Raw genomic sequence first — 23,497 nt, 5'->3', positions numbered from 1 at the left:
TCAATTAGGATTGTCTTTATACCTTTCCTAGGATTATTGAGTATGTAACTTTAAATCCTTATTGATCTTTAACAAATGTTCAACTAGATTCATAGCTATTGGATTCTTTACTAGGTGACTCATATAAATATCCATTTTAGGGTCTTTTCCATTGTTGGCAAAGAATGGAGTTTGCCTAGTAGAGGTATAACTACATTCTCAGAAGTGGAGCAACAATGGAAACAAAAACATATGTTGTAATAAACTGTTGAAACACACGACAAAAGAGAAAGGGAAAGAAAGAACACTGAAGAACACAATACATATGAGAACTCAAATGCATGCTCGGGAAATGAAATCCATATATCCAACACGAGACAATCACATACAACAGTGAGTCACTAGCTACATGGGCACTGACACTGGCTCCTCTCTCCATGGAGTCTCCACACATGTGATGGCAGATGAGTAACTGAGTGAGGATGAGGAGGTTGAATATATAGGATAAAAAATATGTCCTCAATATGATCAGGTCGGCTAGCATTTAATGTTTGTCAGCCAACAAATAAATGCTAAATATGACCAAAATCAAGACCATAAAAATGCCTAAAATATCCTAAATAATGTCCCCATCCTCTGCATGCACAGACTCACACATGAGCTGACATATCTGCGAACATACATTACTCTAGGAAAATTTAGCCAAAGTAAAACCACCCAATTATCTTCATGATAATTAATTGTGCATCAAAGATATTGTCCCAAGTCTTGATTTAATCTCTCTATTTATCCATTACTTTGAGGGTAGTTAACCAAAAGAGGGTGGTTTGGATGCTTAGGAGCTTGACAAGACTTCTCTAGAAACTTAACACAGACTATGGTCCTCAATCTCTGAAATAATATCATCTAGTAACCCATGATAATAGTAGATATAGTTGTGCTTTTGCCAGTAACTATGTTATGGGTAAGGATAAAGTGTCCCATCTTGGTAAATCTATCAACCACCACAAGAATGGAATCGAACCCCTTAGAGGAAGGTAGATTGGTGATAAATCCCATTACCATTGATGACCAAGGCTAATTAGGAATAGCCAAGGTGTGGAGCAGCCTATGAGGTCAGTGTTGAGGGACTTTGGCTCTATTGTACATATCGCATGTGCGTATGAATTCTTTGACTAATGTTCACATTTGAGTCCACCAATAGTCTCAAGAAATAAGACCCTAAAGTATCCTATAATTGAGGTCATGCCTTGTTTGAAATATATGTAACTAGAGTGATCCGTTTGGTATATACAGTAGCCCTTGATAATACAACACACCTTCAACATCCTGAAGCCCTCAACACTTGCATACTCTTCTTTAAAAAAATTCTTGATATTTTGGGAAAAATAATCCTTGGAAAGTTTTTTCTTGATTTGTAGAAGGAAGGTTGAATCTTCTAGAACTTTTCTTGTTATTGTGCAAAGTTGGAACAATTTTGGTTTCATAGCAGAATTCAATTGGTCATGAACTACATCTGATTTTTTAGGCTCAAGATAGAAGTATCAAGACAATACATCTAGTTTCCCTTGTTAGTTTCTAGGCACTAGAGCGCTTTGTGCTTGTAGATTCTTATTAGGACAACAATGAGAAATATGCCTAGATCCTCCATAATACAAACACAATCCAAGAGCATATCATCGTTACTTCTTTTGAGCTAAGAATGGCTTGAATCAAGCTAGATCAATTTGCACAAGCCTAAAGTTTCATGTTTCTCTTGAGAGGTCATTGTTGTCATGGCATCTAGACTTAATACAACCCTATGGCGCTTCTCTTGACTTCTCTAAAATAACTGATTATCATAGTCTATTGCTTGAGAAATGAAATAACTTAATATGTGAATCTTTGGGATTGTCTAGAAAAGATCTTTTACATTATTATTTTATCCCCAATGAGATTGACTTATAAAATAATTTTAGTGCCAAATCAAATCACAACTGAGTTGTTAGAATTCAAATGTATAAGTTGCTGCCTGCTAGTCTGGGTCATTGATGTAGAATTCTTATTTAAGTTCAACCTTGAGAAATGAAATCACTCAATGTGTCAACCTTTGGCATTGTCAACAAAAGATCTTTTACATCATCATTTAATCCCCAACAAAGTTTGCTAGTAAGATAATCCTCATGTCAAGTCAAATCACAAGTGATTTGTCAAAATTTAGATGCATAAACCAATGTCGATGTAGATCCTTTATGTAGACTTCTTATTTTGGTCTCTGTAACTATAGCTCTATCAATGTCTCCAAGGGTAGCTAAGAATTCTCGAATAAAAGCTTTGAAATCATAAAGTAGATGAGATTCCTTTCCAAGTAAGAATGCAAACCAAGAGAGGGCTATATGTTTTCTTGGATTCTAATTGGATAGTTGTTACAAATAGTGTGTATGCTCTTTCAAATTCTAATTAGGCTAGTTGTTATGACTCCTCTATCCACAAGTGGTGTTTGCTTCATGCTTAGCAGGTTATAGCCAATTTTAGTTGTGAAGTAGAGTACATGCAATTTTCACAACCACAACTAGAATTAAGTGTGATTGGTTGTAATACCTTTTGGTTGATTGTTGGCCAACCATCCACTACCACCATCTTCACTAACAATCTGAGCAAATTGATGGTTGAAGAAAACCCAATGTTCCATGCTTACACTAAGCACATTAAGATGTACTATCATTACATGGGGAAGAGACTCTTTGCAAGAGAGATCAACTCAACCTATATGTCAACCAGAATAACCTTATAGATCTTTTCACGAAGGCTTTACCTCATGAGAAATTTAAAGTTTTTTGCGAAGCTTTAGGGTTACTCCTCTTCGTGGATTAATCATAGTCCATCTAGCTTGGCACTTCCCTAGACATGAGAACTAGCTCTCCTTCATTGCACCAGTTCCAAGAGGAATTTGTTACCATATTTTGATCTAAGTGATGTACGTTCATATAGTTAGGATCATCAACAAGGTGTCTTTTTCCCTTGCTAGAAGGTCTATTTCCCTCAACTTTGAATTTATGCCCATTCACTCTAAGGGCACACCTACACTTGTAAATCTTCTTCATTCATACTTTGTTTTGTGCTCTCTCAAGCTTCTTCTCCGAGCCATGTGTGTGCATTTATGCAACCTAAATCCTATATTCTCAGGCAGGAGACCCTTGAGGCATGGAATCTAATTGGATTGGTAGCAATTCGACACATCTAAAATTTCAAAGATACCAAAGTCTTCAAGAGAATGCTTGCTACTAGAGAATTCAATGAATCATTCAAGCCATGCAAGCTTACAATGTAATGTGTCTTGAAGGGCATTAAGAATTATACCTCTGCTTGCAAACTTTTTGCTAAAGCATTAGGCAACAACACTTGTTGCTAGAACCTTTATTGCAAGTGGTATACAAATTTACCTTATCTTCCTAATGCAAGTCTATGCATAATGTGAAGTAATATTATTAATAGGTAATACTAGCACTTAAACAAAGTAAGCACGAGTGCACATACATACATTGCATTGCTCACCCTTTAGCCATGGAAATGAAAACTCCTCTAGACACATTGGACTTTATAATTTGAACCAATTGGTACACATTAGTTATAATCAAGCTTCTTCAACTTTTTTTTGCCAAGACAAGTGGACCAATTGATGAACATTACTTATTCGTATACTTCAACTTTTTATTGCCAATAGAAGTGCCCAACCACATTATGGAGACAAATTTAAATTTTCTAGACTAGGAGAATTTCGCGACTCAAATTCACCATAAGAACAATCGCTAACTTGAATATCTAAGAAAAAACGAATAGATTATAAATAGTAGCAAGTTGAAATATAGTTATCAATGTGAAAGTCCTAATAGTGCATAAAATATATACTCCAACGACCTATGTAATCTTGCTTATCTTACTTAAGAACAATATTGTTATTGACAAGGTTTTCAATTAACACATGGCGACATGAGAGAACCTTAAATGATGGAGATCATGAGACACACACATACACAATGTGTGTGGGTGTGCATGTGGGCACGCCAATCGATGGATTCAAGGAGACCTCAAGTCACCAAATCAACATGTTCATGTGATAACCACTTGATGGTTACATATTAAAATCATATAAAGGCCTTATAAAAAGATGATGGGATGCATATATATATATATATATATATATATATAGGTATTGATAATCATTAATGTATTAAAACAGCTTTCGATAAGGCAATATTAAGCCACTCATTGTGGGGAGTTAAGAGTGTATGATCAACTCTAGAGTGACTCCAAAATCTATTATATACTAAGAAGGGTGTCTTTACCTTCGTGTGGGAGGAAAGAGGGGGGTAACAACAGGACAAAGACCCACCTACAGTCAGGCATCAAGATCGAGGGATACATAGATTCTACCCTTGATCTTACTTATCAGAAGATGTCTGTTAATCTTGCTTATCTTACTTTCAAAGCCTCTTTGCCCCAACTGTCATAGTCCTCTTTGGAAAGATAAAGAGCCCCACCCTTCTTGAAAAGAGAGAGAGAGAGAGAGAGAGAGAGAGAGAGAGAGACAGCCACCCTTTCTAGCACTGTGATGATGAGACAGAAACATAGCATGTGAAGAACCTTGTCACATGTGCGCTATTGACAAAACAGAATACGAAGCCTATGTGTTTGTAACACCACACCATGAGCAATATCGAATGCGATACATCACAGAGGAACTGTGACATGAGAAACGTAGACTCTCATACATCACAGAGGAACTCATTGGAATGACCCTTTGTGGGTACAGCACATAAGTACCCCAAAGAAGGTAATTGTCCTTGCTGCTTTACTGAACTCAAGTGCCTTGCCATACTGATCATGTCAATTATCTCAGTCCCCCGAGTTACCAGTAGCCCAACCCCTACTATCTGCATTCACTGGTTTAGCCAGAACAGTACCCGTACTACCTCAGCAGTAGTTTAGACAAACCAGCGCTGTATTACCTCAGAAACAGCTCATTAACTACATCCAAAACAACAAAATGTGCCATAGCCTGAGTGTCTTGTGCTATTCATTCTCTTCTACAGTGAAATCACGCATGGATCTGCAGATTGGCAGATATCAATAGTCAGATAATACACCTGCCTGTGAGAAGGGCCTCTCAGTCTCCCCTCTCAATGCTTTCTTTTTGTCATGGATAGTGTACATGCTGCACAAGTCAGGAGATCTGATCCACGACTCTATATACTCTACAATATAGGTTCGCAACCTTGAACAAGCGACTCAGAAGGCACGCTCCTAATTTTTATATTGATTTCAACAGCTGGCAATGGAAAAGAATGCTGCAACAATGGCATGCACTGCAGGTGGAATCTCAAGCATCTTCTGATGGTATGGACTAACAGACAAATTTAGGTTCTCCATCTTCACATTAAAAAGATTATCTCAATGGCTTGTTCCAGTGTCCTCAGAGACTGAAGGGGACATGGACACTGAGTCGAACGAATCATCCCTGAAGGGAGATTGCTGATCTCCTATTATGTCCTCAATCATCTTTACAACTTGATTCATCCGTGGACGTTGCTCCGGAGCTGAAGCCACGCAAGCCATTGCAATTTGGAGCATGGCAACCATCTCTTCTTCAATATTCTTGTACCTAAGCAGCTCAAGATCAAAGACTTCCGCTGTCCACTCTTCCTGTACCACTGATTGAACCCATCTAGGCAAATCAACACCCTCATCACTAGCATACAAATGGACTGGTGCCTTTCCAGTCAGGATCTCTAGCAAAACAACCCCAAAGCTGTACACGTCCCCTCTCTGAGATACCTTCTTGGCCTCATTGTGTTCTGGTGCTTTGTACCCGACCAATCTAGAAGCCACAACAGAAGAACTGGCCATCAAGACAAGCCCGAAATCAGATATGCAGGCATTCCCATTCTTGTCAATTAGTATATTGGAGGATTTGATGTTTCCATGGGGTAGCTTCTGAGCTTTGCACTGGTGATGAATGAAGGCTAGGCCTCTAGCAGCTCCAAGGGCTACTTTCACCCGTGTAGTCCAGTCAAGAGGAGTTCTTCCTGGTCCTCTATTACCTGAAGACAATATACCACATGTATGAGATGTCAAGTAGGGTGCCTACTACAAACTGCATTATCAATGTGCTTAGTAACGTAGTCAAACAAGATGGCCTAGTGGTTGTAAAGGATTTTAAATGAGGGGCTACTGTCAGAGGCATTTCTATTGCCACTAGGATAGGCTCAGCTCCCCTGCCAGTGACTGAGCACCCATTGATGCTACAGTTCAAGCTGCCTCACGATTAATGCAAGCAGACTCGACACCCTAGATACTGGCAAAAAAGCTATCATAGCTACTCATTCTCTTCAGAGAAAGAACTGCAGAAGAAGTCAGACATTGAAAACAAAAAAATGTCAAGATTACACAGTTACCGTGTAGGAGAGAGTAAAGATTGCCGCATGGTAGGTAATCATAGACCAGAAGCTTTTCTTCTTTCGCATAGTAGTAAGCTCTCAAACAAACGACATTTGGGTGCCTCACTCTTCCTATCAGCTCCATGTGTTGTTCGAACTCCTTTCGACCGGCAGTATTCAGATCTTTCAACCGCTTCACAGCCACCACAGATCCATCTTCAATCACAGCCTTGTAAGTAGTGCCAAAGCTTCCTTTCCCCAGCATCTCGGCAGATGCACGCAGGAGGTCCTCCAATCCAAACTGTTTCCTGCCATCCATGAAAACAAGCTTCCCTTTTTCAGTCTCGGCCTTCTGAAGGGCATAATTGGCAGACGAAAACACCAGCTTCTCTGCATCCATCTTGTTCTTCGAGGGCTTGCTCTCGCCCGGTTGAGTGTGCTTTCTCCAATAGTACACAACAAAGAAGCAAGTGATGACCACCACAACTGCAACATCACCAACAACAATCGCAATCAGCGCTCCAGTTCCTATCCTTGCTGGTTTTTTCACCTCCGTTGATGAGGGAGAGGGCTTGGTGCTTGGAGAAGAGGAGACCACAGCAGGATTAGACACGGTTGGGTTGGTGGGTTGGCTTGTACCACACAGCAGAAGAGGGGTACCACACAGACCACTGTTTCCTTGGAATGATGATATAGAAAAGGATGACAAGGAGCTTGGAATGGGACCTGAAAGTTGGTTTCCAGAGACATTGAAATCTTGTAGCTTTGGCAAAGTGAGATTTGGGAGGAGCCCTGTAAACCTGTTGTTCTGCAGCTCCAAAGTCAAGAGCTTGGTGATGCGGTTGATTGAAGAGGGAATGAACCCACTGAGCATGTTATTCGACAGATCCAATCTCCATAGACGCTTGAGGGTGGAGACAGAGGCTGGGATTGGACCTGTGAAGTGATTTCCCGACAAATAGAGAGCCTTCATGTATTTCCAATTGTCGAAATTCGGCAGAGAGCCATTGAATGCATTGTTGTCCAAGCTCAAGACCCGCAGTCCATCGAGCTGAGTGAGCAGACCAATGCTGCCCCTAAGCTGCAGGCCCTCCAGAACAATGTGGGTCACCCTGCCGTTCTCGCATTTCACTCCTTGCCAAGCCCCAAAGCAGTGGTCCATGCCAGTCCAGCTTCCAAGCTTCTGAGACGCATCGACAGAGGACTTGAATGCCAGCAGAGCAATGTGGTCAGTGGTGGCATTCTGAGCCGCAGCGAGGAGTGGCAAACAGAGAAGCAGGGGCAGCCATATTGTGCAGCTAGCTGCATCCATAGCCATCGAAACTTAGCCTGCAGAGTTAGCGAAGGTTTAAGTGAATCTCTAGTCCTTAGTCATCTCATCTGTTTTCTGGAGATAGCCATAAATGTGAAGATCTTGCTTGCAGTTAAGGCGCTCTCTGTTCCAAGGCATGTGAATCAGAGAGACAGGCAATGTTAGAGGCTTTACAGCTCAAATTCCGGCAGAATGCAGGAGTTATGAAAGAGATAGTGTGCTTTAAGTGCCATAAATACAGTCCAGGACTCCCGACTATGCCACAATCTACAGGAAAAACCAAATACCTTGCTAGGCTTGCTTGAGGAAGCTGCAAACAGCCTACAAGAAGGGAGAAGGCATGTGAGAAGTACTGATAAGGACGCGCAGGAAATGAAAGAGAAAGAAGCCAAGAATCAAGATGGCAGTGGCACATTGCACAAAGAGAGACAGAGAGAGAGAGAGAGAGAGAGAGAGAGTTTAGAGAAAGAGAGAGATTGCCTGACCTGATATAAATTTGTCTGTGTGTTTGTGTATGTCTTTTATGCCATGGTCTACCAATTTATTTGTCTTTCGTCTCTGTCAAAAAAGGGGAAAGTTTGAACTGCGGGCTAGCTGTATTTGCATGAGCTCATGTGGCGCACTGCTACAAGCAACCAAAGAACACGGAGAGAGAGAGAGAGAGAGAGAGAGAGATCATACCCATAGCCAAAGTGCCCCAAGTATATCGATAGAAGGACCGTTATAGCTTGGTTTTAGAGCCTGTGTATAAATTGAGAGAGAGAGAGAGAGCTGCACAGTTCCCAACTGCTTTTCAAAGCTTCCGGGACGATACCTTGCAAGAACACTTGGGTGGGAGATGTTTAACTTCCTTAGTTTCAAAGCTTGGGGGTTCATTTAGATAGCATTGCAAGACCATTGGTAGGAGATCTTTAACTTTCTCTTCCTCAAGAGTGATTGCTACGATACAAGGTGGTGCACTGGTCACGTATCACTAGTGCCCTAAAAGGTGGTGTGTTGGTAGTTCTCACTAGTGGCCCTCACCCCACCATTGATGGGTATATAGTATTTCTTATGTAATGGTAGGTGGTCCTTACATCCTTTCATGCACAAGGACTCATGCCACCACACACAAAGACCATTATTAGTGTAGGTTCTTACTTATTTTCATGAGTTATATGTTGTTGCAAACGAAGGAAAGTTGTTGTGGCCACTTGCAAGAGTCCCTTGTCTAAACGCTTGCCCACATTGAATCATACTTAGAAATATGTGTTGGAATTACATATCATCAATTCAACACTTGAAGAAATTTGTTGATCAATGGATACCATAAATATAACATTGATTATGCAATGCCTCAATAACGTTGTTGTGTAAAGAAAGATATTTGCATCGAACGATGTAATCAAATATACTTATGAAGCACAATGTCAAAATTGAAACAAAGCAATATATCAAATTATGTAAATCTCATTTAGAAGAGTTCTCATTCAAACACGCATATGTAAAAGGAGAGAAGGATCAAAGCTTGCACGAGAGAGTTATGGTGGGAGAACAAGAGCAAGAGAGAGAGAGAGAGAGAGAGAGAGAGAGAGAGACTCACAATGTGGGAACTCCAATAGTTACAATGTGTGACCAGCCTTCCCTTTATTCATCTGTTACTAAAAGAATTAAGAATAAAGTGACGGTGACGGGCGCCCGTCGCCTGCAATGTGTAGGCGCGAGTACTGTCAGTGTAGTAATACACGGGCGGCTAGGCGGAGGCGCCTTTATCCCCAAAACAACCTCTCACTTAAAGGCAAATCTGCCCCAATGAGGAGTGAAAAAGAAAAAGAAAAGACAGTACAACATGTACACATGTACAACAAGATGAGGAAAGACGTCATCTCATCCCACTCCCATCAATCTCCTGAGGAAGGCAAAGCGCTCCATAGAGAGGCTTTTGGTGAGTAGATCTACAGGATTTTGGTCAGTTGAGATCTTGACAAGGTCAATAGACTTGTCCTCAACGACCCCACATATGAAGTGATACCTCACCTCAATGTGTTTCGTCTTTGCATGGAAGCCGAATTCTTGGCTAACTAAATAGCACTCATAGAATCCGAATGCACTGTAGGGATAGCATCAATACCAAGGTCATGAACCAAACACCCTAACCATATGGCCTCCTTACAAGCCTCAATAACTGCAATATACTCGACCTCATTGGTGGAGAGAGCTGTACACTTTTGCACCCTTGACATCCAAGAGACAGCACCTCCAGCGTAGATAAACACACAGCCAGAAGTGGACTTCCTACTATCTGCATGTCCTGCATAATCAGAGTCAGTGCACCCCACGACTCCTGTATCCTGGCTGCCATAGTGTATGCATATATATGCAGTGCCCTTTAGGTACCTCATGATACCCTTTATAACATCCCAATGGTTCTTGCCAAGTGTAGCCATATGGCGTGCCACAACACCAACTGCAAAGGCAATATCTGGACGAGTAGCTATCATGGCATACATAAGACTGCCCTGCAGATACATAAGGAATCTTGGCCATCTCGATCCTCTGCTCATCTGTGTTTGTGGACAATCTACCTGTGATACCTTCACATAAGAAGGCAATGAATAGCCAATAGGCTTCATATCCTACATGCAGGAGCACTCGAGGTGTCACTAAATTGATTGCTTATTACGAATTCTCTGTTTAGTAAATTTATATCAATAAACTAATGACTCACTTTTCTTTAAGTGTTGATGATAATCTTGCATGGCCATGAGACCATTTAGAGAGCAGTATTCCTAGTGCATCACTTAATGGGTGATCAAAGCATTGTGATGGGGATATCTAGTACAGGTAGTACAAGTTATGAAGGGGAAAGGAAGTGTCTACCAAGTGTAAAAGCGTACACAAGAACCAAGGAGTTACACATAAATGAAGATGGATTGAGTTCTAAGAAGAGGAAATGCATATGTATTTAAGTATGCATTCAAGGACGCCTGGGAACGTTTACTTGTGTGTAATGAGGATTGCATTCATTTGGGGTCATCCTCTCCCTTACAAGTCAAGGTTTAAGGTCTTTTATTTCATTAAGAAAGACGAGAGAGGTAATTCTCTTACTAAGAAAGAGGAGAGATGTGATCCTCTAGAAGTGAGGAGATAAGTGATTTTCCCTTTCCAAGATCTAAAATGACACAAGCTTTTGTGTGGAAGTCAATCTTAAGATTGAGGCCCAAGGCAATCTAATGAACTCTCCTTATCTATAGCTCAAGGTGGTTACATGGACCATAAGTTAATAATAGAGTTTAAAAAGTTATTTTTCTTGAAATAGACATGGTGAATCTATTTTTAAAATATCTCGTGATAGAAAGCCGATCTCTAAAAACGACCCATATTAGTTATCGAAAATGTCGAGATCTACAACTTTTGTGTTGGACGTCTTTCCATCCGAGCAACACACAGAGAAATAGTTCAAAATTTGTGCTGCAGAGTAGGTCCTAGAATAGCCACATCTTGCATGAAGATCAACCTTTCCAATCTTGGCACTCAAGTCTCTCTCCAAGAAGAGAAGCTCTTGAAGCCTATAAAAGGGGAGGCTCTCCTTAGGTGTGGAGGAGGTAAAGGAAGCATCACTTTGTGTGCATGCAAGAGGAGGAGAGAAGGTGGTTCGAGTCTCACAAAGTGTTGCGGAAGCTCTGCTGAAATTAAGTTCCAAGAGGATACCCCTACACAATATGTGTAGGAGAGAAGGTGTAAGTGTTACGGAAGCTCTATTGAAATCAAGGTCCAAGAGGAGATCCCTACACATATTGTGTAGGAGAGAAGGTGCAAGTGCTATGGAAGCTCTGCTAAAATCAAGCTCTAAGAGGAGATCCCTATACATATTGTGTAGAAGAGAAGGAGAGACTCAAGAAGGATCAAAAGGTGCCAACTTCGAAGTTGTGCAAGTGTTAGTCGGTTGTATATCATGCAAGGAACCGTAATCTTGTTCCCAAGATCTACAAGTTAAGAACTGGTTTATGTGTAATGGAGGTGCTTGCTCCTTGTCAATAATATAACTCCACAAGGGGGGGGGGGGGGGGGACTAGCCCATCTTCCAGTCCCTAGTGTGTTGTCAATCTCTCTCTCTCTACATATTTCTTTTCTCTCATGTGTTCTCTCTCTACGCCAACATAATATTCACCATATATCTTTTAAGTATATAAGAATGTCAAGCATGTATCCCAAATCTTATAACACAAGGACTTTATGAATGTACTCCCTTTGTGACAAGTAGAGGAGTCCTTGATGCCTATCGCATCTAATGCGCATACCAAGTATGTGAGAGGCATGGTCCCAGATCCTTCATCTCAAAGCTCTTCTTGAGCTAAGTCTTAAAAGCATCTAGCTCATCATGAGCTTTCCCTGCTAATAACATGTCATCCACATAGAGTACCAAAATAAGCAAAGATCCATCACGGGCTTTCTTTTGTATAAGCATGGATCCATAGCACTACAGCTGTAGCCCTATGACTGTATAAAGGCATCGAATTTATGATACCATTCCCTAGGTGCTTACTTCAAGCCATAAATACTTTTCTTCAACTTGCACACTAGGTGCTCCTTGCCAGCAGGCTCTGCAAAGCCCTTAGACTGCTCCATGTAAATCTCATCATGCAAGTCTCCATGTAAGAAAGTCGTCTTGATATCCATCTGATACAAGTCCAAGTCAAGCTGTGCAACTAAAGCCAAAACTAAGCACAGGGTGGTCATCTTAACCACAGGAGAGAAGACCTCATCAAAGTCAACACCATGCCCCTACTTAAAACCCTTTGGTACCCATCTAGCCTTGTATGTTGGCTTGGGGTGTCCATGGGTACTTTTCAGCTTGTACATCCACTTACATGGCAGAGCCTTCTTGCCAAGAGGCAAGGAAACCAAATCCCAAGTTATATTCTTATGCAAGGAGTCTATCTCAAACTGCATAGCCCTCTCCCATGAGTGACTGTCACCCCTACGCATAGTCTCATCATACGTGAGAGGCTTTTCTGCATCTGTAACCAAGACATAGCGCATGAAGGGTGCAAATTTGTCAGGTGGGTGTTTATCTCTAGTAGAACGCCACACTGCAAGCTCTTGTTGCCTACCCAACTCCCTAGCCATGAGCATCTACTGTTGTTGCAAGTTGTCAAGCTGGCTGTATGGGAGCACATGGCTTCTCCTGAAATATAACCATGTGTATCTCCACGATTCTCTTAGGCTGCCTATGCATATTGTCTTCATGGAAGACTCATCATAGCCACGGATGACTTTCCGTGCCTACGAATCCCATAGATGGTAACCCATCTCTCTTGCATCTCCATAACCAAAAAATATGCATTTAACACTCTTAGGATCCAGCTTGTTACGTTTATCCTTGGGCACATGGTAGAATGCCTCGCATCCAAAGACACATAAATGTGCATAAGAGGGAGACTTTCCTGTCCATATCTCCTCTACAACATGAAAATCAATGCCACTACAGGGCGATCTATTAATGATATGCACGGCAGTTGTAACTGCCTCAATCCAAAAGTGATGGGGTAGGCCTACATGGCTAAGCATATTGTGAACCCTTTCCTGGATGGTCCTATTCATTCGCTCAACCATACCATTCTAGGAAGGGGTGTAAGGGGCATTCAACTGATGCTTAATACTCCTCTGATCACATAACTGCTCAAAAGCACATGAGACATACTCACCCCCATTATCTATCCTTAGGCATTTCAGCTTATGCCCAAACTGGTTTTTTGCCAAAGCAATCCATCTCTAAAAAACTACCAATACATCAGACTTCTACTTTATGGGATAAGCCCATACCTTACGTGAAAAATCATCTATGAAGGTAACAAAATACTTCACACCACCCAAAGACTGACAGGGCATGGGCCCACAGACATCAAAATGTACCAAAGCCAAGGGTTCACTCATGCGTGTCATACTAGACTTCTTATGCATAGACCTAGTCAACCTGCCATAAAGGCAATGATCATAAGAATCAAAATGAGAATAGTCAAGGGGTGGTAAGTACTGCAAACTAGAAAGCATTTTCATTCCCTTAATGGACATGTGCCCCAAATGGGCATGCTAAAGAGATACATGAGGTGAAGACCCCACAGACAAAGCATGATCAATTGTAGATCTAGAAGCAACTAAGGGGTAGAGGCTACCAGCCTTGGCACCTCTCACAAGCACAAGCCTACCACACACGAGTAATCTTCCATGCAAAGTCTCCAAAAGATACATGATATCCTGCATCTATCGAGCAGATATGAGACTGTGTGTCAATGCAGGTACATGACGTACATCATGCATAACAAAATTGCTGCTAGAAGGAAATTGTAGCCTAACATCACCAATGATGACAGTCTCAAGAAACTTGTCATCACCCAAGCGCACAGAACTCGAAACAGAACGGTATGGATGGAACCACTCTCGGCAAGGTGTCACATGAAAGGATGCACCTAAGTCCAAGAGCCAACACTATGTATACATAGAGTGTATCTCTGGCATATGCGAAGCACTAGATGAAGCTGTTGCAAGGATACAATCCCCATCACTATCCTCAGGCTGCTGCATAACATTAATCTCTTCAATTTTAACACTTAACTTAGCAAGTACTATGCTACAATGAGAAGACTTTTCTTGCACATTCTCTTTCCCTTGTCTTTGGGCCTTTCATTGCATAATTCATAACACTGTGGCCTTTCTTCCCACAATGATGACAAGTCAGATTTGCATTTCTCCCACGAGACTAATTGCCACACTTGCCACGTGACTTGGACCAAGATTTCTACGAATCCCGTTCATAGCCATTACTACGGTTATTATTTGCATTTCTATCATTTCTGCCTCTAACTCTCAAAGCATGAGACACAGAGAGGCATCCAAATTCTTATGGTTTATCTCTTCCTACAGTAGCAGAAGAGAGCTCTCAATAATATTAGATAGCTTCAGAGTAGTGGTAGAAGCACATAAGGCAATGAGGAATACATCCCAAGTCTCATTAAGAGTTCCAAGCAAGAACAACAGAGTGACATCCTCTTTGAAATCAATGCCGTGTGAAACCAAGTTCTTAAGAATAGTATGAAACTGGCTTAGATGAGCTGACATGGTTACATTCTCTTTCATGCGGAGATCCATAAGTTGTTTCAGCCAATACATTTGACTTACAAGACTTTTCTTATCATAGAAGTTCTTGATCTTATCCCAAAGCTACCAAGCAATTTGTGCTTCCTCAACCACATTGTAATGCACCTATTCAGTGGAGACAAAATGAGGGTGGACTTGCATAACTCATCAAGCTCCATCCATTTGTTGTTAGTCATAGTTTTAGGCTACTCTCCACTCAACCTTAGTGGCTTGATCTGCGATTTTTGTACCAATACTTGCCAAACTTGGCTCTTCCAATAGGCATAATTTGTACCATCAAGTTGAAGATGGTACTATTAGTGGAAGAAGATGCCATACTGCAAGCTAAAACAGTGCAGATAGTTCAAAATTGCTTGTTGTAAACTACAGAAAATGACCCAAAAACCACCAAAACCAAGGTAACATGGCAAGAAACGAGTATTTAATGATGATGCCTACCAAGTACCATCAAAAGTACATAAAACAGGATGATTCAGCATGAAAAATACATGACAACCTAGAGATATATGCTTGCTGTAATTTTATGACAATACTATACAATGAGAGTTGAAAGTAGGAAAAACCCAATATTCAAAGTCAATCATTGACTGTCAATGCAAAACCAACATCAAGCAGGCATAAACAAGCATGTAACAGTCAAATTGACATGAGCCAGTGCCCAAGCATGTCAAATAAAGTCCATCATTAAAGTCGGCACACCCCCCATCAATAGGGCGAAATGTACATACCACTGCCAAGACCTGACACAAGTCGGTGTCTGCTCAGTGAATACAAAGCTGAATTAGCCCAAGTACATCGACACGAACCAAGATATATCAACCATACATCATCCACGAGGAGATCTCGGTCTCAAAGATCCAAAAGCTCAATATGCATAACCCGCACTGCTCAATGTTTGATAAGTGTACAAAGACACTCCCATTGGCACAAAAGCCGTAAGCGTCAAGTAAATAAGCTCAAACAAAGCATGTAAATACACCAATGATGGAGTGTCCAAGATCATATATTAGTAAGACATCCAGAGCATATGAGCAGTCCGGTATCCAATGATAGTGCCCAATATCATGAAGACAATCCCAATAGTCATATGAAACACCTGGGAAGCACCCATGACCAATAGGCAGAGCATAAAGTGACTAAATAAGCTTCAGCCTTGGAGTGTATAGCAATGATTTATTGTGTAAAATTAAGTATTTCAGGCCACTAAATCAACTCCAAATGATGGCCAATCAATAGATATACATTCCCCTAACATTTGGGGACCAATCAGGCATCAAATGTTAATGCCAACCAAGCATAAACATAAAGTGCTAATGTAACACAATTTATGGCTACATGTGGACTACTTGTGGACTGTGGAAAATAGCACTTGACTAAGGTAAATCAGTCCACAAATCAATGCCAATGATAACCACCAATGTGGAGCATTAAGAGGGTGTTCCCAAGAGCCAAATGAAGTGTTTTCAAGCTGCCAATGAGTGCCAAGGGAGGGTTGAAGTAAAAATAAACTTTTGCAGGTCTTCAAGCTAGCCCAAATAGGGTTGATGTTGTTGGGTGTGCTATTGTTCCGTGTGGCATTAATGGGGTCGAAGAGGGGGCTCAAGTAGGGCCTAAAGAAGGCCTAAACAAAGCCTTATCAAGCCTAATCAGGAAGGAGCCAAGATGTGAAATGGGAGAGTTCCAATGGTTGGAGCTATGGCTGCCCCTTCCTGCTATACCTACAAACTGAAATAAACACTCAAAAGAATGCTTCAATACCTCTGAAGGAATGCCCTAAGGGTGCCCAAATGGGCCGGGTAGGTGCTAAGCCAGGGGAGTGATCAGAGCTTGAAGAAGTCAAATATGGCTTCCAAGAGTGAGAACCAATGGTGTAGGGATTCAAATGAATGCTAAAGGAGTCACGAACCAAGCTCGAATGCTCAAGCAACCATGCTTTGATACCAATTGAAAGGAGAGAATGATCGAAGATTGCACGAGAGAGCTATAGAGAGAGAGAGAGAGAGAGAGAGAGAGAGAGAGAGAGAGAGAGAGAGAGAGAGAGAGAGAGAGAGAGAGAGAGAGAGAGAGAGAGAGAGAGTCGCAATGTGGGGAACTCCAACAGTCACAATGTGTGACCAACCTTCCCTTTATTCATGTGTCACTAAAAGAATAAAGAATAAAGTGACGGTGATAGCCACTGGCTGCATGCAGTGTGTAGGTACGGGTACTGTCAGCGTAGTAATACACGGGTGGCTAGGCGGAGGCGCCTTTACCCCCAACAATGTGCAATATCAAATAAAAGGGGAGAGTGTTACTAAATGGTCACTTAGTTAAAGGCTTAATCATAGCTTATTAAAGCCATGATTATTGGCTTTAATCTCACTTTACATGGCAGAACCTCATGTGGATGACCTACATTGCATGCAAGGAGAGGTTTGAGACCTAGTCTATCTTGGAAGAGCAAAACACACAATAGAATAATGAAAGAGACAGTACACAAGATATAAAGCAGGAATAGGAATCCACTATCACAAGAGGACAATAGTTGAGTGCCACTTATGCACTCCACAAGCTCCCTCTCTCCACACCAAGATTTTGTAAGTACATGAATGGTTGGATAATGACTTGTGGCCACACTCCCTCCTTTTATATACAAAAATAAAGGAGTTGCTCTATCACAAAATAGACTGGCCGATTACCAAATAAAGAAATAGAGAGTGCCCATAAATTAGGCCTTGGGGGGGGGTGCCCATGAACCTATGATATGACCACTTCTAACACCCTCTCTTAGAGCACAGGTGAACAAGCAATGAATGAGACCTAAGATGCACTATGGATACTCTAGCAATGTGCACTCCATAGGACACACCTTGGTAAGAAAGCACCTTGAAAAAGAAGTCCAAATGCCATAAGCCATCTCTGAAAGCAAAGTATTTGAGCTAGCCATCTGCGCCTCTTGTAGCCACACAAACTCCTTGGATAGCTCATCATGACACTAAGATTCCTCCACTAGAGCATCAACATGCCCTTTGAGTCCCCTCATGCGAGACCACACGACCACATCATGTCACTTATCCTAGCATAACTTGGCACTCGACATACCAATCCAAAGTTTGGATTGCTAGAAGACATGACCTTCTAGCTAGGAGCATGTGAGGACATGTAGCATCACTAGAGTCAATAAGAACAATCCACCACTAGAGCCATTGGTAGAACTCGAAAAAACCAAGATGATGTAGACATGTATGCAGTCTCCTGTTCCACTAAGCATGACCATGATATGCACCACACAAAGTAGCAACATGTTTGTCATATATTTCTTCTCTTCATATGTGAAACTATATCACACCATTCTATCCCTTCACCTTCATGTGTATGACTGCCACTATGCTGCATCGTGATGGAAGTTTCCATAGGCTAGAGCAATTCGACACCTTCTCTAAAAAGCACTAATGAGCACATGAACACTCACCCACAACTCTATCAAATATGTTAGGATAGTGAATCTTGTGATCACAAGGAAACCGATACAATCATAATGAAGTGAAATGAGAATGAAAAATTGCTCATATGTTACCTTCTTTTGAAGAGAGGAGCAATGGGAGTGTGAATGCCTACAAAGATCTTAAGCTCAAAAAAACCAAACAATGGAAATATCACATGAATGACTAGTAATAACCAAATTACAAACATTTCATATGAATGACCATTAATGAAACAAATACTAATGTTGCAAGTTGCAGAATTGTCAATTAGAGCTCCACAAGGGAACATGATATGATAGCTAGAGGTCAACACAAGTCAAGACATGTGGCACAGTGGCAAGCATGGCAACACATTGACAATGCAAAAATTGTCGGCTCATAGCAGTAGACAAATGCAAAGTAGGTCATGGTGTCAACAAGGTCACAAGGCAATGTCACATCGGATCATTGCACAATGCGTCATGCAATACGAAAAATATAACAACTCAACATAGGTCAAAGCAACAGGCTCATCAAAGTGCAAGGCACCACAACAAGCATGACGACACAATAGTGTGCCTAATCAAGTCAACGAGGAGTAGGTCACCACTAGACGTGTTAGTGTCATCTCACTCAACACATGGCAACCATCAATCATACACGAATAAAGATTCCAAATTCCAATGTCAAGAGATCAATATGTAAAATGTAGCACAGGAGTGATGGCATGTCAATGGAACCTTAATGTTTGACACATCCATAAACACACATAAAATCTGACATCCACAGATAGTAGCATGCAATAGCCACATGTCACCAAAATGCAAACAACTAAAAAATTGCACCAACAACACGTCAATATAGGGCAATGGACAAGGAGCCAATCACTAGAAAAACAATAGTGTGAGTATGGATCAACAAACCTCCTTCATACATCAGCCTAAACATCTTTCGGATAACCTAAACATTTGATACCATGTTAGAAGAGCAAAACACATAATGGAATAATGAAAGAAACAAGATCAATGAAAGAGACAATATATAATATGTAAACCGAGAATAGGAATCCACTATGAGAAGAGTACAATACTTAAGCACTAGTTCACAAACTCCACAAATTCCCTCTCTCCACACCAAGAATCTACAAGTACATGAATGTGTGGATAATTGACTATAGCTACACTCCCTCCTTTTATAGAAAAAAATAAAGGAGTTATCCTACCACAAAATAGGCTGGCCAATTACCAAATACAAAAATAGAGTGCCCATAAATTAGGCCATGGGCACTTGTGAACCTGTGATATGACCACTTCTAGCAATTTAGATATATTGGATAGGTCTAATGATGCAAATACAACAATATCACTCATAGAGGGGAGATCAACAAACTTGTAAAGTGATGCAGGCATGTCAACAACAACACACAAGAAAAAGAGAAGTGATCTTGATGTTGAATCAACAACTTAGAGAGTTGGTACTCGTAAAGTGGAGAAAGAAGAATCATTTGTCTTTACAGTAAAGAAGATGGTTCCAATGATCAACAAGCAACCAATAAACTATAGTACTCATAGAGGGTAGATCAACAAACTTGTAAAGTGATGGAGGCATGTCGACAACAACACACAAGAAAAAGAGAAGTGATCTAGATGTCGAATCAACAACTTAAAGAGTTGGTAACCCTAAAGTGGAGAAAGAAGAATCATTTGTCTTTACAGTAAAGAAGATGGTTCCAATGATCAGCAAGCAATTGATAAACTACTTGAGGTAATAGCTAAAGTCATAACTCAAGCTAAAAATGATACTATTTCAATTCTATTCTCACTAAAAGAGCTTACTAAGGCACTTAAGGGACTAACTGCCAACAAATCACCCAATTTTGATGGAATGGCAATGGAGCATCTAAAGGAGTATTTGCAAGAATTTTGCTCTCTAGTCATTTTGGACTCTAGTAACCTCTAGAATTCAAGTAGGATACCAGAGACTTGGACTCAAAAGTGTGATCATGCTTGTTCCAAAGAAAAAGTAGAGCTTAAAACTTTGTTATTGGAGGCCAATTCCTTTCATGAATGTGGCATACAAAATAGTGGCAAAAGCATTGGCCAATAGATTAATGCCAATTCTAGAGAAATACATTATCTATCCATCATCAGTATATGGATTCATTAAAGGAAGATTCCTATTTGACAATGTTCTTAATGCAATAATGGCCATTGAATGGGCAAAAATAAATGCAAATGATTGTTTTTAAGTACTTGGAAATTGAGAAAGCTTTTGATAGAATTAGGTGGAAGACTTATTAAGATGAGGTTTTTCAAAAGAAACTAGAGACCTTCCATACTTCCTTGCAAGTTGTGACAATGTAAAAATATATCATGTGGTTGACTTTCTGTTGTCAACATTCTTTGCATAGTCTACATCTATGTATCCAAGTATACTGCTAATACTACTCCCAAAGCATATGCACATATATCTTGTACCACTCAAGTACCTCAAGATGCCTTCCATTGCTTCCCAATTCTTCTTGCCAAGATTGGACATATACTACTCACTACTCCCACTACAAAGGCAATGCCCGATGAGTGGCAATCATAGCACACATGAGATTTCCCACATGATGAATATGGAACCTTGCCCATTTCAGCCCTCTTGTCATCATATTTGCAACAATCATCTACACTAAGTTTTACATATGGAGGAAATGGAGTACTAATTGCCTTCCCCCCTCCATATCAAAATGTTGTAACATTTTGCAAACATAATCCTTTTGGGACTAAGAGAGTAATCTCTTTGTGCATCCTTGATTATTCACATGCCAAAAATGTGATTTGCATGTCCTAAATACTTATTTTTAAAGGTTTAAATTAACATTTTCTTTAGGTCATCAATCTCATACTTGTTTTTGCCAACTATCAACATATTACCCACACAAATGATCAACACTACCAAGTCGTACCAAGCCGCCATCTTTAGCCATTCCAATTTATAAGCAATGGTATATCGCACTTGTCTTGTATCTAGGAGACTACTTAAATGCATCAAACTTATTGTATTCCCACAGACTTGCTTTAATCCATAAAGACTCTTTTTCCACTTACTTTTCTTTGCCATGTTCCACAAAACCCTCTTGTTAATGCATGTAGATCTCATCATGAAGGTCACCATGTAGAAATGTTCTCTTGATATCCAATTGTACAAGATCCATGTCATCCTTAGCCACCAAGGCAAGTATAGTGCAAAGAGTAGTCAATTTCACCACACGTAAAAATATCTCATCAAAGTCCACAACTTTCTCTTGCTGAAAACCTTTGGCTAGTAACCTTGCCTTGTCCTTTGGTTTAGCATCACCTATAACCTTTAACTTATAGATTCACTTGGATGGCAAAGCATTTTTATCCTTTGACGAAGGAACCAACTCCCAAGTCCGATTCTTCATAATGGAATTCATTTTAAATCGCATAGGTAGCTCTCACTTAAGCTTATCATCATGATAAGGGTCTCTTTATAACGTGATGGCTTCCTACAATTGGTCAGCATCACGTAATCAATCCTAGGCTAAAATCTCTCAAGGGGATGAGAGATGTGAGCAGATATGCATAGGTAAAATGGCTAACTTGGAGTGGAAATTTTAATCTCCACTCTTTCTTCATGATGCACCATAGAGTTCTCAACATACTGCTCAATAAATCTTTCTACTTTCTGCTTATTAGTCAAAGCATCACTTTGTACCCTCTATCTGAACACTTGGTACATTAGCATTTGCCCTACATGGCAAAACATTAGGAGAAATATGGACTCTCTTTTTTTCCCCTTAAGAGGTTTCTCTAACCTCTCCCTCTCTAAAAAGAGATTCCAAAATAATATTATAATAAGATATCTACTACAATTAAGAAAATCTTGTATATTTATTTTCAATAGGTTCACCTATTATTTTATTTCCAAACTGTAGCATAAGGTCACTTTTTCTAAAAATCCTCATAACTAAAAAATACAATTCTATTTTCTTTGAAAATGGAGCCAATAATTAATATATGACTCTTTAATGCCCTCATGACTTTTCAACATTGAAATATATTAGAATCATTCTCAATCTCGCTTATTAAAAGGGTGGAAGTTAAAAAACCATATAAAATGACATACACATCATATTTTAAGACTATTTTTTACCCAAAGAAACCTTTTTGACTCCAAAGTTTCCTTTTAAAATTTTATCTTTTTTAGACAAGTATATACCTATTTTTGGGCATTTTTCATTCCCTCTCAAAGCTCTAGTTTTGTTCCAAATTTTGTGTACTCTTCTCCTTCCCTCCAAAATATGGTTTCTTGTGCATACGAATTCTTCTGAAACAGCACTCAATACTATCTACAACGCTCAATACTATCTACAGCACTCAATACTATCTACAACGTTCTCTACCCTACTACAAGAAATCTTAGGAGTGGTTTTGATACCATTTATTAAAATCAAATAATCTCTATCTATAATACTCTCTACCTTGCTACAAGCAATCTCCATCTTCAGTGTTATGCTATAAGATATCTTTCTCTTCAATAGTCTTTACTACAAGCAATCAAGTGATAATGAAGGTATCTTTATTTTTTTAATCTTTGTGATGTTATTATTCTTCATAGTTGTTTAATCTTTAAGCATCAATTCATAGAGAGAGAGAGAGAGAGAGGGGAAGAGAGAGAGGGAGAGAGGGAGAAGGGGAGGGAAAGAGAGAGGAATGTGTGAGATGAACTAAGAAAATAAGTGATAGAGTGACATAGAGTAAATTAGGGCAGAAGATAAGATGATGTTATTGTTCTCCACTAGCCAAGCTTTTGTATAAATGTGTTTAAAGATCTTTGATCAATTCTTGTTTATATATATATATATATATATATATATATATATATATATAGAGAGAGAGAGAGAGAGAGAGTATTTTGGATAGAACAGAAGATAAGATTTGATGCTAATTAGAGGTAGCTTAAAAGCTAAGTTTACAAGCTAATTAGGGGTTGACTAGGGTCTATCATGATTGAAATCAAGAGAAAGAGACAAGATCCAACTGGGTAAAAAAAGAACACAGATATAGTGAATCAAAGGGGTGTAATTGTGTGATTTGAATGTTAATCCAAGTTAAATTGGCATATATTTTTCTTTGCAGAATATAGGTGTGCAGGATGTACCAAGAGAAAGAGAGATATTCACTTTCAATTGGAGGATG

General features: G+C 40.0%; 1 protein-coding gene across 7 annotated transcripts; it reads right to left on the bottom strand.

The window, feature by feature from the left end:
- Nucleotides 1-4,107: 4,107 nt before the first annotated feature.
- LOC148035351 (putative leucine-rich repeat receptor-like protein kinase At1g68400) lies at nt 4,108-8,552 on the bottom strand. 7 transcript variants are annotated; one of them, XM_087680378.1, is made up of 5 exons: nt 8,389-8,552; nt 8,193-8,265; nt 7,995-8,028; nt 6,414-7,724; nt 4,108-6,059 (listed from the first exon to the last, which is right to left on the bottom strand). In XM_087680378.1, exons 4-5 carry the CDS (start codon nt 7,711-7,713, stop codon nt 5,410-5,412), a joined length of 1,950 nt encoding a protein of 649 aa, XP_087536504.1. In that variant the 5' UTR covers nt 7,714-7,724; nt 7,995-8,028; nt 8,193-8,265; nt 8,389-8,552; the 3' UTR covers nt 4,108-5,409. The 7 variants fall into 7 exon arrangements, with proteins under 7 accessions (XP_087536504.1, XP_087536505.1, XP_087536506.1 ...); XM_087680376.1 differs by having other exon boundaries at nt 4,109-6,059; nt 6,414-7,831; nt 8,389-8,551; XM_087680379.1 differs by lacking the exon at nt 7,995-8,028.
- Nucleotides 8,553-23,497: the final 14,945 nt, after the last annotated feature.

This window comes from Lygodium microphyllum, chromosome 6 (assembly GCF_053477565.2).
Source record: "Lygodium microphyllum isolate KBCC chromosome 6, Lygodium_microphyllum_v1.1.10, whole genome shotgun sequence".
Classification (NCBI taxonomy): Eukaryota; Viridiplantae; Streptophyta; class Polypodiopsida; order Schizaeales; family Lygodiaceae; genus Lygodium; species Lygodium microphyllum.
Note: the sequence above shows the minus strand (reverse complement) of the source record. Positions and strands in the feature narration are given on the sequence as shown.